General features: G+C 36.2%; 1 protein-coding gene across 1 annotated transcript; it reads left to right on the forward strand.

Annotated features, from left to right (window-relative positions):
- The first annotated feature begins 8,015 nt into the window (after nt 1-8,015).
- LOC147863839 (uncharacterized) lies at nt 8,016-10,842 on the forward strand. Its single transcript, XM_087319219.1, has 4 exons — nt 8,016-8,258; nt 8,617-8,686; nt 8,780-10,462; nt 10,714-10,842. Exons 1-4 carry the CDS (start codon nt 8,027-8,029, stop codon nt 10,817-10,819), a joined length of 2,091 nt encoding a protein of 696 aa, XP_087175345.1. The 5' UTR covers nt 8,016-8,026; the 3' UTR covers nt 10,820-10,842.
- The last annotated feature ends 6,165 nt before the right edge of the window (nt 10,843-17,007 follow it).

The following is a 17,007-nucleotide window of genomic DNA, read 5'->3' on the forward strand; positions in this document are numbered from 1 at the left end:
AATTCAGATAAATGGCCAAGCTCTTGGAATTGAGTGGAACCTACCTATATGTTGCGTATATACTCCTTTGGATATGGTATGCATAACGTTGTTTGAAGTTGGTGAGAAAGAGTTTCCAAGGTAGCTACCTAGCATGTTATCGGAAACAATAAGATGACATTCGTGAAATTTTAGGTATAGTTGAAAATGTTGTATATCCATAATTAAGGTAGTGTGTCTACTATAATCACACCACTATGCCAAAATCCATGATGGGTTTGGAAGCCGGTAAAATGTAATTCTTGAATATTTTCCCTCCATAGACCAAATAGACTTAAAATTCTAATGTCTATGGCAAGAGTCTATATCTATAGCCTAGATCACATACAATGCCTATTTTGGTAAGAGTACATTTTCGGAAACTCTAAACCCTAAACCCATGTCAAAAATTGGTTGGTGTCCTTCCTTGAGTTTATCGGTTCTTGTATATTTACAAGGATTTTATCAAGATCTAGAATCAAAGCGCAAGCAGTTTTGGCTTCCATTACTTAAACTCCTCTTCAATTACACCATAGGCAAGTAGTTTACATTTTATTTCAATCAGTTCATACTTTCATTGGCATTGTTGATGTCCACTTCCTCTTGACATGCTTACCATGTTGGATTGGGATCTAGGTTTGTTTGCCTTTGCATACTTGGGACTGGAGATAGTTTCATTTGCAAGTGTTTCGTTTGAGTTGCAATATCTACCTTAAGAATAATATACTCAGCCTTTGTCGAAACATTGGGGGTTGACATGACACAATTCGTGTTTATTACCACATCTTCTCTCAAAATGAGCCCATATGTGTATGTTGCTACATCTACTCTCGAAATGAGACCCTCAGTGTTTGTTGCTGTCAGGAATAGTACTAAAGCAGAGATGGAATTAGTACTAAAGAAGAGCAGTACTATTAGTACTAAGAGGACGGGACTGCGTAAGATTCCCGAGAGAGGAAGTGAGAAGAGAGATAGCGAGAATGAGAGAGAGAGAGAGAGAGAGAGAAAGCCTCTTAGTACTAATAGTACTGCTCTTCTTTAGTACTATTCCTGACAGTTTGAACCAATTTGGTTCAAAACAATGCCTTGTGCCTCCTTTTATAGTGTTTTTAGGAATAATCCTGAAGCTTCTAGAATGTTCTAGAGAGATCTAGAATATACATCAATTTTCTATGATAAAACATAAATGAAAATAATATTTTATAAATTACAATTCATAGTCTAATGGTAAGAGCTTGACCCATGTAGCATAAGGTCATGGGTTTGAGTCTTGCCATATCATGACAATTGTTACATCAAACATGGAAGTGAGACTGTCAACCTTTGTTGCGATTTTCTTTGTGTTTTCCCATTGAATATATGTTCCAACTTGAAGTTTGTGCTTCACATCATCATTTTTTGTTGCAACTTATACAATTTCCCCAGTCTCTATGGCATCAAGAAAAAAAACCCGCATAACCAAACTCATAGAAGAAGCAAAAAAATATTTCAAAACATAGTCGAATTCTTCCAATTCCTTGACATAATAAGTCTTAAGATTTTTAAATAACGTATTAATCCTAGAAGAAATTCAAATTACCATAAACATTATGAAAATCTTATAATAACGTTCTCGCACTAAAGTCTAGTTCCTTGATTGAGTAATTGGTCTTTTCCCCTGTTGTGTTTGCCCCTTCTTTGTCGTTTTCTAGATGGTTGCTCATTTTCCCTAGTCTCTTTTACCTATTGAGCAAGCGCGAAACCGTGGCTTAACAACTTAACGGTTTAAACGGTTCAGTTCATGTTCAGGTTTTTTTTAATGGTTCGTTCGGTTTCAACATTTAGAAACCGCGGTTTAAATGGTTTAACAGTTTTTTTTTTTAATTTAAAAAATTGTTTTTAAATAATCTTTTCATTTTTAGACCTTATTCTCACATTTTTGGAACATCTTTAAAATTTTAAATTTAAATTTTGACCTAAATTGAAAACTAAAACCGAACCACAAAACCACGGTTTTAATGGTTTGGTTTAACGGTTTAAAGGCTTCGTGGTTCGGTTCAGTTCATGTTTCAAAAAATTTAAACGGTTTGGTTCCAAACCGGTTCAGTTTTGACCCTCTCAACTGAACCAAACCGTTTGCTGATTGTTATGAGCAAGGGTCACTTCCTCTGACAACATATCAAATGTCTCCTTCACCAACTATTTGAGTAGAGGAGGATTTTATTATGGAAGATCAATTTCTAAGCTAGTTGGGGTTTCCACAAGCTTTAACAACTCAAAGAATTGCTCTACTAAGTGTTCAAAAACATTGATCTATTTACCTCATCATCATGCACTTGGGAGCCCGCCTCTTTTTTTTATTTATAGCAATATCCGGCTCAAGATAGTATTTTAACTTATTTGGAGAAGGAGATGTCATAGAAGGACTATTACTCAACCACATAGGTTTAGTTTAAAACATCAATTGCAAGATCAACCCAATTAGATACATCATAATGACAAAGTCGTAACCCGACTATTATATGCCACAAGAAGTTAGAACTTAGCTATATGAATATAACTATACAACATGCTAAAATAGGGTTTAGGAAATTGACTATTGTATATTCACACCTAGCTAATTTTCTACTTGATGTTCAATCCAAGCTACCTGGACATGCTTCAATTTGCCCTTTCCTCTCATTCTTGTCACTTTATATATAGACGACCAATCTATCTCATTTCTCATATCATCAAACTATAGGATTGATACCAAAGAATGGCATGCCATATATAACATTAAACTCCTCCTTGGTTTCACAAAAATTGTGAAAGATCAAGACCCTATGATAGTCACGAACTAACCACTTGGATTCAAACACAAACAAATGTACATTATGCATAGATATAAATGAAATATATAGGGTTTAAATGTATGTTTGTTGACCCTACTTAGAACATTTAATCAAATTTGGCAAGTTCTTTACCTTGTCAACTACATGAAATGCGTGCAATATAAAGGCTTAAATGTATGTATATTAACCCTAAAAGCATGTTTTGAATATCTTATTCTAACCCTAAATGATTGTATGTTAACCTTAATCAGAATCTCAATCAAATTTGGCAAGTTCTTACTTGGTCGACTAAGAATGCATGTATCATGCTAAAATATATGTATGCTAACGATTTATCAACACTAAATGTATGCACATGATTCTAACCTAAAATTATTGTACCCTAACCCAATTGTTTATAAAATCTTACCTAGACAATTGTGATTTCAGTGACATCCACGTGATAGACTCCAATGAGTTTACTGTAACCAGCAAGTAAATTCAACTTGTGAGTAGTTAGTTCGACAAAAAGAGGAAGTTATATTGACAACTACCTAGATGAAGAGGTCCTCTTTTAAACCCTTTGGAGCAAGGGGAGTTTGTTGATTTGTGGGTTTTCTCGTTGACATAAGGAGACGTTTTATAATCATACATGAGAAGTGTTCCATATGCAAAATTTGTTGAGGGTAGGTATTAGCATTATAAATCTAAACATAATGCAAAAAAAAATCATCTTCCAATATGTACATATGTGTGTGCTCAAATTCAAATATTTGGGCATTTCTCAATCTAAAGTTTTTAATAAATGATGCACCTTTAAAACCCACCATCTAAAGAAACAACTAAAATAATAGCTATTACCTTCATAGATACATGTTAGCTATAGCCTATCAGAACGTTTCCATTTCTATTCTTTCACTCAAGAACAATTATTAACACCGGGAATCAAATTGATGAGGAGTTAGAAAGCAATGGAGCTTTGTTACAAATTTACACTTTATACAACCTTGAATGATAGTCAATACATGGTGGGTCACTATCTTTTAATTCAACTTCTAAAATTTATTGGATTCCGCCTCTTGTCCAATGGTTCCTATCATACTAAAACTATCCCTACAACTTAATTAACTATGTTTATTTTTCTTAGCACACCCAATCTAGATGGCCAACACGGTGGCATGTTCGTGGGATTGTAGATTTCATGGATGAATCTAACTTTGGATGGAGGTGTACCGTGTGATGATAAATAGATGGGCTAGGGGGTGAGGTACACAATTGAGGGTGGGAGCTTGATAGTAGATAGGATGACTTCATCTTTGGCAACTTCATTCGATGCTAGTGGGGAGTCAACCTAGCTTAATGGTCTCGAGAGAAGATGGCAGCTTTGGGGTAGTCATGACTCATTATCCTGTTGGATTCCTTAGGCAAGCTGAGGACCTAGAAATTTACACTAATTAGGTGCAGGCTTGGATGGGCACACATTCCCAAAAGCTAAACTAGTGGGTGAGACATAAAAGGAGATGAAGAAAAGCCCAAAAGCCTTTAAGAACAATGCACACATATGAAATGGCCATAATTATAAATTAATCAAAACGTTTTGTAAATGAAGCATAAAAGTACAATTATGAGCCTTTATATTTTCTTTGCATTTTCCTTGACTTTATGATTATGCACATTGTTACATATTAACAAGTATTTGATCAAACTACTCATTCATTTGAAACCCAATGAATTTTGCTAGAAGACCAATTGTGATTTATATGAGATGGGGCCTACGCCATGTCAAGGATTCGACTTCAGTTCTCTCAATTTTATGACTTTTGATGCTACCATGTAAACCACCAAGCCAATACCTAAAGAGTCTACCATAATGAACTGAGAAAGGGAGTTTGGGAAAAAAGTTTTATCCTCCATGAATGTTGTAAGAAAAGGTTAATTGAGAAGAATGAGATATTGTAATAAGGTAGGAAACTAGAATATTGAGGTATTCATAATTGGTTAATAGTTCAATACAATGACATGAAATGTAGTTGAAGACAATTGGTCAATGGTAGCGTTGACAGTGGAATACAATGCATCGATCAAGTCATGGGTGTGTCAAACGTAGTGGCCACTACTCCTCATACAAATACGAGATAATTGCATCACAATAATGGTGTCATGTCAAACATTTACATCAAAATAATGGTGTGGAGCCGCTAAGATAATAGTACCACATAAGAGAGATAAATTTAAATCATAATCATGTTGTGTTGTGTTTATATGTCAATCGAGTTCTATACATAATGTGTTTGGAGGCTATGTGTCTCTAACCTAGAGAGCAAAACACAATGTCAAACTTATGGGGAAGTGCATCACAACAGTTTTGCAAGTTGCAGCTATTGTTTCAAGATTATATTCCCAGGGTTTTTTTGCTTGAAATTAATGGCATGAGAGGTAGAATGCCTTCATTGTTGTTGATGAGAAATGCAAAGGAAAGGATGCAATTCTAGTTTCCACGTTCATGATTATGTTTTTTTATCATGGACTCGAGCTCTCCCTCTTTACCTTCATTCCATATGAAGTATGTATGCATGTTTTACATGTCGAGGATCACATCTCGAGATCATGGCATGGGGGCGAGATGTAAAATATACATGGGTGAGATGGTGCGTGGAGACATTGGTGGCGACTTGTGAGTTGTGGAATGTAGTTGAGGAACCACGAACCCAAGATGTGATCCCGATATGCATGTTTTAGATCTGGGGGTTATGGCATGGGGGCGAGATGTAAAACATAGATGGCGAGATGGAGCGTGGAGACATTGGTGGTGACTCGTGATAGGTTATTGGGGTGTTGGCCCTTGGGGGGTGTCCATGCCACATGGGGTGGTTTGTACTTGGGGCACCTTGGAGTGGCTCTACTACTATACATATATGTACATACTTCTAACTATAACTAACTACATATATATATGAAGACATTCACCCTCCCCCCATCTTTGTCTATCCTACCTGCCATTCCATCACTCTCTCTAGAATTAGGGGTCTACATTCTAGAGTCTACACACACACACACACACACACACACACACACACACACACACACACACACACACACACACACACACATATTAGAATGAAGAGAAGGTCTTATGTATATATAATATACATACATATGTATGTATGTATGTGTGTGTGTGTGTTGGAATGGCGGCGGCAGGGGTTTTTCACTTGTTTGATTTATTTACTGATTTGTTTTTTTTTACCACATACATCCCATTATTAACAATTACCTCTCACTTTCCATTAAATGCTCACATTTGGATGTAAAAAAAAGAATTTTTTGAAAATAAATAAAAATTAGCCAAATTATTATTCCCCCGCTTCCCAAAACCTTCGCCCACCCCTCTCCAATTTTAATGTAGTAAAATAATCTTCTTCTTCAAATCTCTCACTCACACGTATCCCCCCCCCCCCCTTTTACAATACACAAACCGAATATATATATAATTCAAATCTCATTTTTTACCACCAAAATGATTCAATTTGTTTTTTCAACTAAAATCTGTTTTCTGTTTTACTATTTGTCTTCTCTGTGTGTGTATGTGTGTGTGTGTCTATGCATTTTTCTCTTCGATGTTTTTGCTGCTAATGAAAATGGTTACAGCGAATATTCCATCGAAAACTAAAATTAATAAATAAATAAATAATAAATAATATATGTATATATAATGTTATTTCAGACACTCTATTATTTCTCTGATTATTATTATCGCTATTATTTGTATTAAATTTCTTTTTCTTTTTTCACTTGACTTGACATCACTTCAATTCAATTCACTTTACATTCTAATATTTCTTCATTAACTCCACCCACAAAACAATTCATACATTCTATCCATTCCTTTAATGCTTCTAAACTCTCGAAAGGCATTTATTTACCTAAGGTTGTCTTTCGTGTACGTATGTATATATGTATGCTATACAATCTTTAATTAATTCCCTTGGCCTCTAAATTATCGTCTCCTAATCACAGACGTGGGCAGTTAATCTCAACAAATGAAGGCATTAATCAGAATGCCTCCCTTCTTCATCCCCCCCCCTCTTTTTCTCCTTTTATCGGTTTTGTCCTAATTAAAAATAGTGAATCTCCCCTGATTATGCCAAATTAACAATTTATTCTCGTCTATGCATTGTATATCGCATATGTGATTAATTAGGCCCAGAAGATTCGGTTGAGACTGGGTAATTACGATTGTGATTAGAATAATCTGCTTGGAGAATGACGAGAAATTGAAAATTAGGGTTTTTCTCTTTCTTTTCTTCATGACACGCTGATTACTAATTCCTAATCCTGATTACGTTATTTCTTTCTATTGCTGGTGAATAATTCCACAATGAGGTTCTTCTTTTTCTTTTTTTTCCTTTCTTATCATCATAATGGGTCATTTAATTTAGAGTAATTCGGACGAGGGGTCATCCTATCTATCTAATCAGAGAAATTTGGACGAGGACGCATTCTAATTATAACAACTCTGAAGCTGGGTCATGCAAATTACGGGCTGATTCGCATGATCGGGCTTTCTAATTAAATTCGGGTAATTAAGATATAAAGGTTCTCTTAACTAGGATAATTATACTGACATCGGATCATTCTACTCAGAAAAATCTTTCAAATGATGATTCCGATTAGGCTAATTCTATTCAGGATTCCTTCTAATAACGCTAATCCATCGGATGCATCATCATGATAGCTCTAATGACGGCTCTTGTAAGAGTAATTAGCCCAAATTTGGGACTCAGTCTAATCAGCCTAAGTTGCCCAAATTTGGTCACTCCCATTAAGGTTGATTCCCAAATCTGGAGTATCTTAAGATCAGGGGGTCACTAAAACCAGGTGATTAGATTCAATTACAAGGTGATTAGTCGTAATTAAGGGCGGTTCAGCTCTAATCACGGGATTATTAATCAGCCTCGATTACAATTTAGCTCTGGGGATTAGGTTCAATTACAAGGTGATTAGTCGTAATTAAGGGCGGTTCAGCTCTAATCACGGGATTATTAATCAGCCTCGATTACAATTTAGCTCTGGGGATAGGTTCAATTACAAGGTGATTAGTCGTAATTAAGGGCGGTTCAGCTCTAATCACGGGATCATTAATCAGCCTCGATTACAATTAGCGCTGGGGATTAAGGGATCAAAAGAGCGGTGAAGCCCATAATTATTTTGGGGGGATGGCCACCAATGCAGAGGAGACTGATGTAAAGAAAGCGTCATTCTCATTGTCGTCGTCATCGTCCTCCTCCTTATCCTCAAAAGATCCGACGGCTCAGAACTCGTGGCCGGCATCAGATCAGAATCGGACGGTCCGGATCGTCTACTATCTGAGCAGAGGCGGTCTGCTTGAGCAGCCTCATTTGCTTGAAGTACCCCTCTCTTCACCTCAATCCGGCCTCACTCTTAGAGGTATATATATATATATATATATATATATCATGAATTCTAATTATATAATCTAAACATTTTACAAAACCTGCAGGTGTGATGATAATCACATCCTTAATCATCCCACCAAAGGTTTAATGAACCAAGGTCTTTAATTATTTCAGATATTATATATTCTGCAGTGATCCGTAATCTCCGTGATTTTTTATTTCTAAGCTGCAGATTTTGATTATTGATTATTGATTTCTAAGCTACAGATTTTGATTATTGATTTTGATTTCTAGGCTGCAGATTTTGATTATTGATTATTGATCTCTAAGCTACAGATTTTGATTTCTAGGCTGCAGATTTTGATTATTGATTATTGATTATTGAGCAGATGTGAAGAAGAAGCTGATGAGCATTCGGGGCAAAGCCATGCCTGCTGCATTCGCATGGTCCTACAAGAGGTAAGGAAGGACGCCCCCATCTCAATTAAAGTATGAAAATTTTCCTGTCTAATGCTCCAAGAATTAAAATTAATCTTCCATGGATGAATTCAGAAGCTACAGGAATGGGTATGTGTGGCAAGATCTGTGTGGAGATGGCGACCTAATCTTCCCTCCTGCTGCAAATCAGAGTGAATACATAATCAAAGGATGCAAGCTCAGCCACAGTTACACTTGTATCAGCAAATCAGAAGAAGAAGAAGAAGAAGATGATGATGATGATGATGATGGAGAATTAGTTGATCAAGATCAAGAATTAGGTCAGGACCATCATCAACACAGGAGTTTATATAGCGATGGCATTAGGAATGGTAAGGATAAATATCATATTAAGAATTCGGTTGACGAAGACTACGACGATGATCATCGATTGAGTAGCGGAAGTAAATCGAATATTATCAATAGTCCATTAAATCTCTCGAGGAGGAGGAATCGCAGGCTCTCCGGTGCAAATCCTGAAGTTATTATGGTGAAGAGTAGTGATGCTGCCACCCAAACAGAGGAAGAATTGGCTGCTCTCATCAACAATAATAGCAGTAGTGATAATAGCAAGATGATTTTGAGGATGAATAACATGACCAGTAATGAGAGCATTAGTCAGTGTATTAATGCTGCCAATGGTATGAATAATCAGCGTATTAATCCAACGATTAGAGCCACGGGATTTAATCATTCCAATAATCATCATCATCATCGTCATTATGATCCAACGAGGCATGTAATGATGCCATCTCCGTCATCGCCATCGCCACGTGGCCCGACAGTTAAAAGACATGAGAATCGGACCGATGAAATATCGAACGAGGTCGATGTAATATCAAGAAAATTAGGGCAAATTAATACTGCAATGCCATCATCTTCTACCCCTAATACTGCATTAAATTGCTCTAACACAGGAGGAGCATCATCTAGTAGTAGCAATCATCGGATGATTGATCAAGGATCATCATCTAGGATTAGCAATCATCGGATCGATGAAACCTACAGGTCTTCTTCTAATTATTTGTCGAGGTATGGGAGGTCGGATCACGATCGAGATGAAATGATTTATAATGGCAAGGGAGGAGGAGTAGTCCTCATGAATCATCTGCAATCGGCTGCTACTACACGTAATTATAATTATAATTCTCCGAAGCCAGCTATAAGTCTGGCTAATGGCCAACACAATAATGCAAAAACTTTGGGTAATTGCTATCTACAGGAGAGCCAAGATGAGAAGAAATTTGTAAGCAGTGGTGATGGTGAATATTTAGTTACATTGAGCCCAAACAGCCTTGAACAGAAATGCAATAAGCTATGCAACAATTCATTGGGTAATTTACTGCACAATTGGGTCTCATCATGTGGTGGGATTATAAACAGCCTTGAAGATCAAGTAAAGAATCAACAGCCAATTCGTTACGATACCAGCATAATGAAGCATTTTGTCAATGACAGTTATGATTGTAACAAGCCTTATGGGATTAATGACATGGCCTGTAATAATACTAATACTGCTAGCAAGAGGTTCTCTTTCAAGGGCATCAAAGGCTTCCACAATATGATTAGTGTGCTAATTAAGAAGGATCATTATTATAATCACAATGTGGTTGGGGATTCTAAGGCTACTAATGATGGGCGATTTGACGTCTGTAATCGTAATCACGTTGTTATTAATGGTGATGACAATTGCGGTACGAGCTCAAGAAGGTTTTCCATCGGTGAGCTAATCAGAGCTGCTGATGATAGCCCTTTGAGGTACTAAAGCCGGATATAGTTTATTGAAATTTCAATTCTTCATTCATTCATTCATTCACATACAATAATCTTACTCAATTAATTAATTTAATCTTCTTTTCTCTCTTCAAAATGATCAGCTATAAGTTCCCAATTCCTTATTTAGGACATTGTAATGTGGTTTATTTGGATCATTTATTTATTTAAAGCGGAATGTATCGAATCATATTGAATACTACAAGTGTCTTAATCAATCTTAATTATCTGTGCAGGAGCTCGAGTGGCAGCCTTACAGATCAATATTTCTTCATGAGGTCATGTCATGATGATGACCATCGCAATAATAAGGACATAATGAACATCAAGATGAAGTCATGAGTAGAATGGGAGATGTATGTATATATATATATATATATATATATATATATATACAATGCCACTCAATTATCTGAAACCTGATTAGGAATAATTAATTAAGTCCATAAATCAACCTAGATTTAATATACTAATGCTCTAATTAATTCTCTTAATTAAGTGGCAGCGTGTATATATATATATATACAGTGCCACTTAATTATCTTAAACCTGATTAGGAATCCTTAATTAAGCCCACAAATCAACCTAATTAATATACTAATAGCCGTAATTAATATATGAATCAAAACCACCCACATCTTAAGCTTAGATCAAACCCAACAAAAAAAATGTATTGGAAGGTGGTGGTCATGATTGGTCTAAAGTTTTTAACTTTTTTGTTTTCCATAATATGATGGTCAACTCTCCAATATATTGTAAGTTGTAACTATAGAACCGAGTAAAAACCTATCCATGAAGTGTTTGATTGATCTAATTTCATGGTTGATTGAAATCAATATTCCGTGTTTCACTTCGATTTTGGTAATGTGCGTGTGCGTGTTATTACTTGCAATGTGCATGTCGATCAAATCGAAGGACGATTTTTCTCAGAACCAATTCAATGATATGTTTCCTTAGGATATAAATTACTTCAATGAAATGCTTTCAAAGTGTAGGGATCATCCTTAGCTTCAACACCAAAGATAGATAGGGCGTTGTATCTAGGGGAGAGCATGGAAGTAATTGAATGCCTGCTATATACACCTCTCTTGGGTTTTGTTCATTCCTATTGAAGTGTACATACATATAGAAATGAAGACTTTCGGAAGTGACGTGTTTCTCAAATCCTACCACTGGGTTGCTCAATAGTGAACACTCATGGACTTTCGGCTAGAGATTTTGTTGGGGTACACTCATAGACTTTCGGAAAGGGATTTTGTTGGGGGTACCTTATAAGTGTGTGAGTGAGTGAATGTGTGTGTGTGTGTGTGTGTGTGTGTGTGAGTGTGTGTGTAGTGCTTGTAGGTGGAATGTGCCTATGTGTGACAAAACCCATCAAGTTATTGTCGTGTGTGAAATTGACCACTTGCACCATCAAGAAGTACACACACTGAATACATATCTTGACTGGATTGCTTTCAATGTGACCAAGGATACATCCATCGTGTCACGACTCACAATGCTTATCGTACTTCTAATACACGATTTCACATGTAAAATATCTTACAAGCTATGAATAATGAATGCATCTTAGTGGAAATAATGAGCCTTAGCACCCTTACTATTACCGGATCTCTATGTTACTTTTAATTATCAATTAGGGATGTGTGCAATTGTCGACCATAGAGAATGCCCTGACCATGTTTGAAACCGACCCTAGTATTATGTGTCAATCCCTCCAAGGCAATCCAAACAAGGAGAGGAGAGTTATGATGATGATGTATTAATGTTACGGGCTTCCGTGGTAGTAGCCTTTGGCCCACCTTAAGTATAGACAACCTGTACATATAAATGTGCATGCATGACATACTAACTTCAAGACACCCACACAACACCATTTGCTCTTATGTACCTTGGATATTCACTTTAGGCATTTGAAGATTTTGAGGTTGGTGCAATGTAGTTTGTGCATTGATGTGATCTTGGAACATCGAGCACGATCATCGTTGCATGTTCTTTTAGCTAGAGTCATTCTTGGATTGTGTTTATTTATCAAGTGATCACTAACATACCTTCCTTGTTGAGTGGTGTGTGTGTGTGTGCGTATTATATTTTTTAGCATTCTCCTATGCTAGATTTGAGGGACAATATCAAGTGTGACAAAAATGTTGTAATAGTCTGGAAATGAGTAAGGTGTCTTGCGGATTCACACATCTCATATTTAGTTTATTGAACTAGGCACCCCTTTTGCATGTGTAATAATCTTCCAAAGCCTTGTCATGTGCCGCACGATTTAATTAAATCTTTATTCAAGTGAAACAAAACGAAGGTTCAAAGAGAAATAAATGCACCATGTTTTTGTTGGGGTCATTTTTGTCAAACATGTGGGTACCCTTACCTCATCAACATGACATTGATTTGAGAAAACAAATCAAATTTCCAAGTTCTGAATGTGGACAATAGATGAGTTGTCTCGCTAGACTTGCATAAAGATGCGGCAATATCTTTGGGGAAGACATAAAAAATATACAATGAGAAATGTTAGGGTCTTTTGGGATCCACCTTTCTCTAAAATTCATAATAATGAGAAGAAGTGGTGCATGATGTGGATCAAAGTCGAGGCCTTTTCTTACCACACTCCTACCAAAAGCTGCACATTCAAGTTTGCAAGAAATCCAAATGCCTTCAAATTCATTCACTTTTTGCCAAGTCGAATCTATTCTAGATATTGACCTATATTCTTACCTTTTCTTGGTTCACGTTCCTTCCGAAAGAACATTAGAGATCAATGTTCCTATATAGTCATGTCTTTTCTCAAATTATGTTTCTACGACAATCTTCCTCTTAAGCCATGTGAACGTTAACTCAAATGTGTATTGAGCATTATTCCTACCTTGTTTTGGTTCAAGTTGCATGGGCAGTACAACTTCTGACAATCTTTGGGATCTTTCTTACTCCTACCCAAGGTCCATGTGTTCAAACAAACAAAACTCACTTTATGAAGCTCATTGAATAAACTATCTCATTCTTAACCATGCAGTCAATAGGACAAAAAGCTTTGCCAACTAAGGACATGTGTAATAACTCCCACACACCTAGAAGCATTAGGCCTTCACCTTTTTCTATCAACCCTTGCATCGACAATCTCTTCAATAGTAGAAACCAAACTCTTCACCATCTTACGTGTGATGTAAGGCATCAATAGCCATAATAGCAAAGGAGAAATGACACTCTAGATAAAAGAGATAGATGTGTTCATCAAGACCATGTTTCCGACAAGTCAACCTCACATGAATATGCCACATCATCAACAAAGAACTTCTCACATAATATCATATAGAGTTAACCATGGCCCATCTGCTCCTTGGTTCCTCACTATTGTAATTGACACCATTAAGAATACTGGAGGTCTACAATACTTATGTTATGGTGAAAACATTCACCATATTGCTAGGCACTTAAATCCCCATGAAGCCGTATATTTACCTTTATTTTATGACCATTCATTTATGTGTGCATGTGTGTGTCTCAATATATTTGTATATTTTATTGTTATTGCCATATTATTATTACATAAAGTTGGATTACTATATACTTAATTTCAAGTTTTAGCATACAAAATGTGAAGTCTTGTTACATAACTTATGGCAAGTATAAAATTGTCACAAGAGAGTCTCTTGTAGTAGGTTGTGGAGAAAACAAAATGGTTCATGCATTCTTCACGACATCACTCTGATGGCAGGTCACAACACAAAATGTATATAAAATGTGCGATTTGATTGTGTGAGGGTGGTTCATTGGGTCCACAATGGGAAACACTCTCAGACAATAGGAAACATTGCATATCATATAGTGAGTTGTTTTTCAATCTTAGTTCCTTCATCAAGCACGTCTTCGTTATCAATTGCAAGATGACAAACGCAAATGCGGTGGAGAGTGTTTCAACAACAAACATTTCATATCAATGTCATGGGATAATATATTTGGATGTTTCCAATCATTTCCTTAATAGATGTCACAATATTTTCACTGATGTTAGTGCAATGTTATTGAAATTTATTGCTCCTTACAACATCCTCATGTCCTTCCTCTACAAGATTATCTAGAATGTGTCATTAAATTTCTATCATGAGCAATCACTTGCCCAAGCAAGAGAAGGTTGAGTTTTCATTTGATTGCTTCTAATATGATTGATCCATTCCATCCACTACTTTGGGCAAATTGTTTGGGTCTCATCGTCATACCTGAAGGCTGAGGAAATGATGCAGATGCATTCATCCCAAAGTGGCATTGTAGGGAAATATTTTACACTTTTAAAATGGGGTTCCTCACATAGGATATGCCTCATGCAACCCATGAGATACATATGTTAATCACATTGCTTTTAGATTCAACAATATTTTTTCTGGATTGGGAAATAGACAACATTAGTCTTGGAAAGGTTAGTACCTAGAATCATAAAACAAGGATTGAAGCCTCATGATGACATGTTGTCAATTGTACCTTGTCATTCACATGTTCAATTCTTGGTGCTCTCCTTTCAAGTTTGGGATTGGTCAAGTTGCATATGTTAAAGCACACACAACATAGCAATTCTCCATCAAAAGAGGTAGTCACATCCCCATGACTTATGTATTGGAACGGAAAAGAAAACACCCTTGAGTCCATTGTATGGCAAAATTTGATTGAAGTTCGTTTTGAATGTGATGGTATATGGCACATTAAACAATGTGTAAAATGATTGTGTGACTCATTTCTCACTCTATCTTAAAGTGTTTCTTTAAGAACACATTACAAATGGAACATGTTTTTAGTGTATTGTGACTAAGGAAGGTAATAGGGACATATCCTTGCATGACAAAATGATTCAAGAGGATTTCATTTGCCTCATTAATTAGGATAACTTTATCACCATTTTACCGGTTTTTAATGCGATGACTTTGCCCCATTTGGCATGGGGGTAAGATATGGTTTAGACCACGCAAATCACTTCATTGATTTGTTGTTGCCCCGCCATGTTAGGTTTTTATGATTATATTGGTCTTTCAAGTAGACTTGCTTGTATTTGTATGATTATATTTGTATGTTAGGTTTTTATGATTATATTTGTATGGCTTGTGCCAATTTAGAAAAGAGAATATTGCTTTTAGTTGTATTTTGCAGTTTATTTCTTTTATCCCAAGCAATGTGCCTCCACATCTTTTTATTTATCCACATGCATGTCTTGTATAATGGGTTTGAGCCTCATTCAAAGAGCATCATCTTGAGTATGTTCCAACCCAAGATATACATCCTACCTATACCTCCACACTATATAACAAGGCTTGGGTTACCAATGTATTGAAATGTCTTCCACCTTATAAAGGTTACCAAGACTATTTCAATTTGAAGATGTGCTAGCTTTTTCAGCTGATTTGTCAAGTTGAAAGGTATTCATATACCCTAATTTTTCTCAATACGAATCTCAATGCATAATTGTTCGATGGACAATCTTTTTACTTGGTCTTACTTTTCATGTATTTGGTTTTTCCTACATTCACTAACAAGCTTCTACAAGAAAGCCTATACTATGCGAAGAAAACCTTAAAGATTGTTGACATACCCTAAGACTTGGACACCATATTATCTACATAGAACATAAGCATAACCATATGTTTGTGCATTGTTGGGCCTAAACATTTCTCACATCATGTTACTTAATGAGATATCAAGCTCAAGCACACAAATGATTGTATAACAAAATTGACCTAAACGTGTATGGCGAGTTATCAAGCTTGACCACATACTAATGTGAACACATCCTCCTTGGGGCACGTATATGCAATAGAGAATCGTTCACTTAATTAATGGGAGATAACTTATATTAAATGAAGTATATACTTTCTAGATATCTCACCCAATCTCCCATCATACTACATTGTTACCTAATGAGTTTGTCTTTATAATCCAAGCCCCCCCCCCCCCCCCCGTTTATATTTTTACACATGGTGTATTGTGGCTTGTCTATGTCTACTTCTTTCTCATTGTGACTTGTCTATATCTATCTCTTTCTCACAAACACATATACATAGCATACACACTTTGTCACATAGAACTATATACTCCGGTTCTTTACACTACTTTCTCGATGAAATCTTTTAGATGGTCCACACACATGCCAAATAGAGGGCACATTTCCGTTACTTTGAAATTTCTTCCAAACTTCTTGAGGAATTCATGCATTGTCCACATGCATCACACTTCCCCATAAAGCCAGTCAAAATAAAGCCAATGACTCTCTCTCTCTCTCTCTCTCTCTCTCTCTAGATTCAACTCTCTCTCTAGATTCTCATCCATAAGGAAAAAGTGGATTAAAACCACGAGAGACGCCTATTGCCCAATGTGATCAACATAGTGATACACGTTATAACTTATTTGCTTGTTCAAGAAATGGAAATTAGCATACCGATTGGTAAAGATAAAGTTGTGAGAAGGTAAGATGGATCGTGTTCACCCATCCCAAAGCCCAATGAGAAACCTTATCTCACCATAGAGATCCCATGCTTCCAAAA

This window comes from Azolla caroliniana, unplaced genomic scaffold, assembly GCF_043228905.1.
Source record: "Azolla caroliniana isolate FFs.n. ecotype wild unplaced genomic scaffold, voAzoCaro1.0.p SCAF_5, whole genome shotgun sequence".
Lineage (NCBI taxonomy): Eukaryota > Viridiplantae > Streptophyta > Polypodiopsida > Salviniales > Salviniaceae > Azolla > Azolla caroliniana.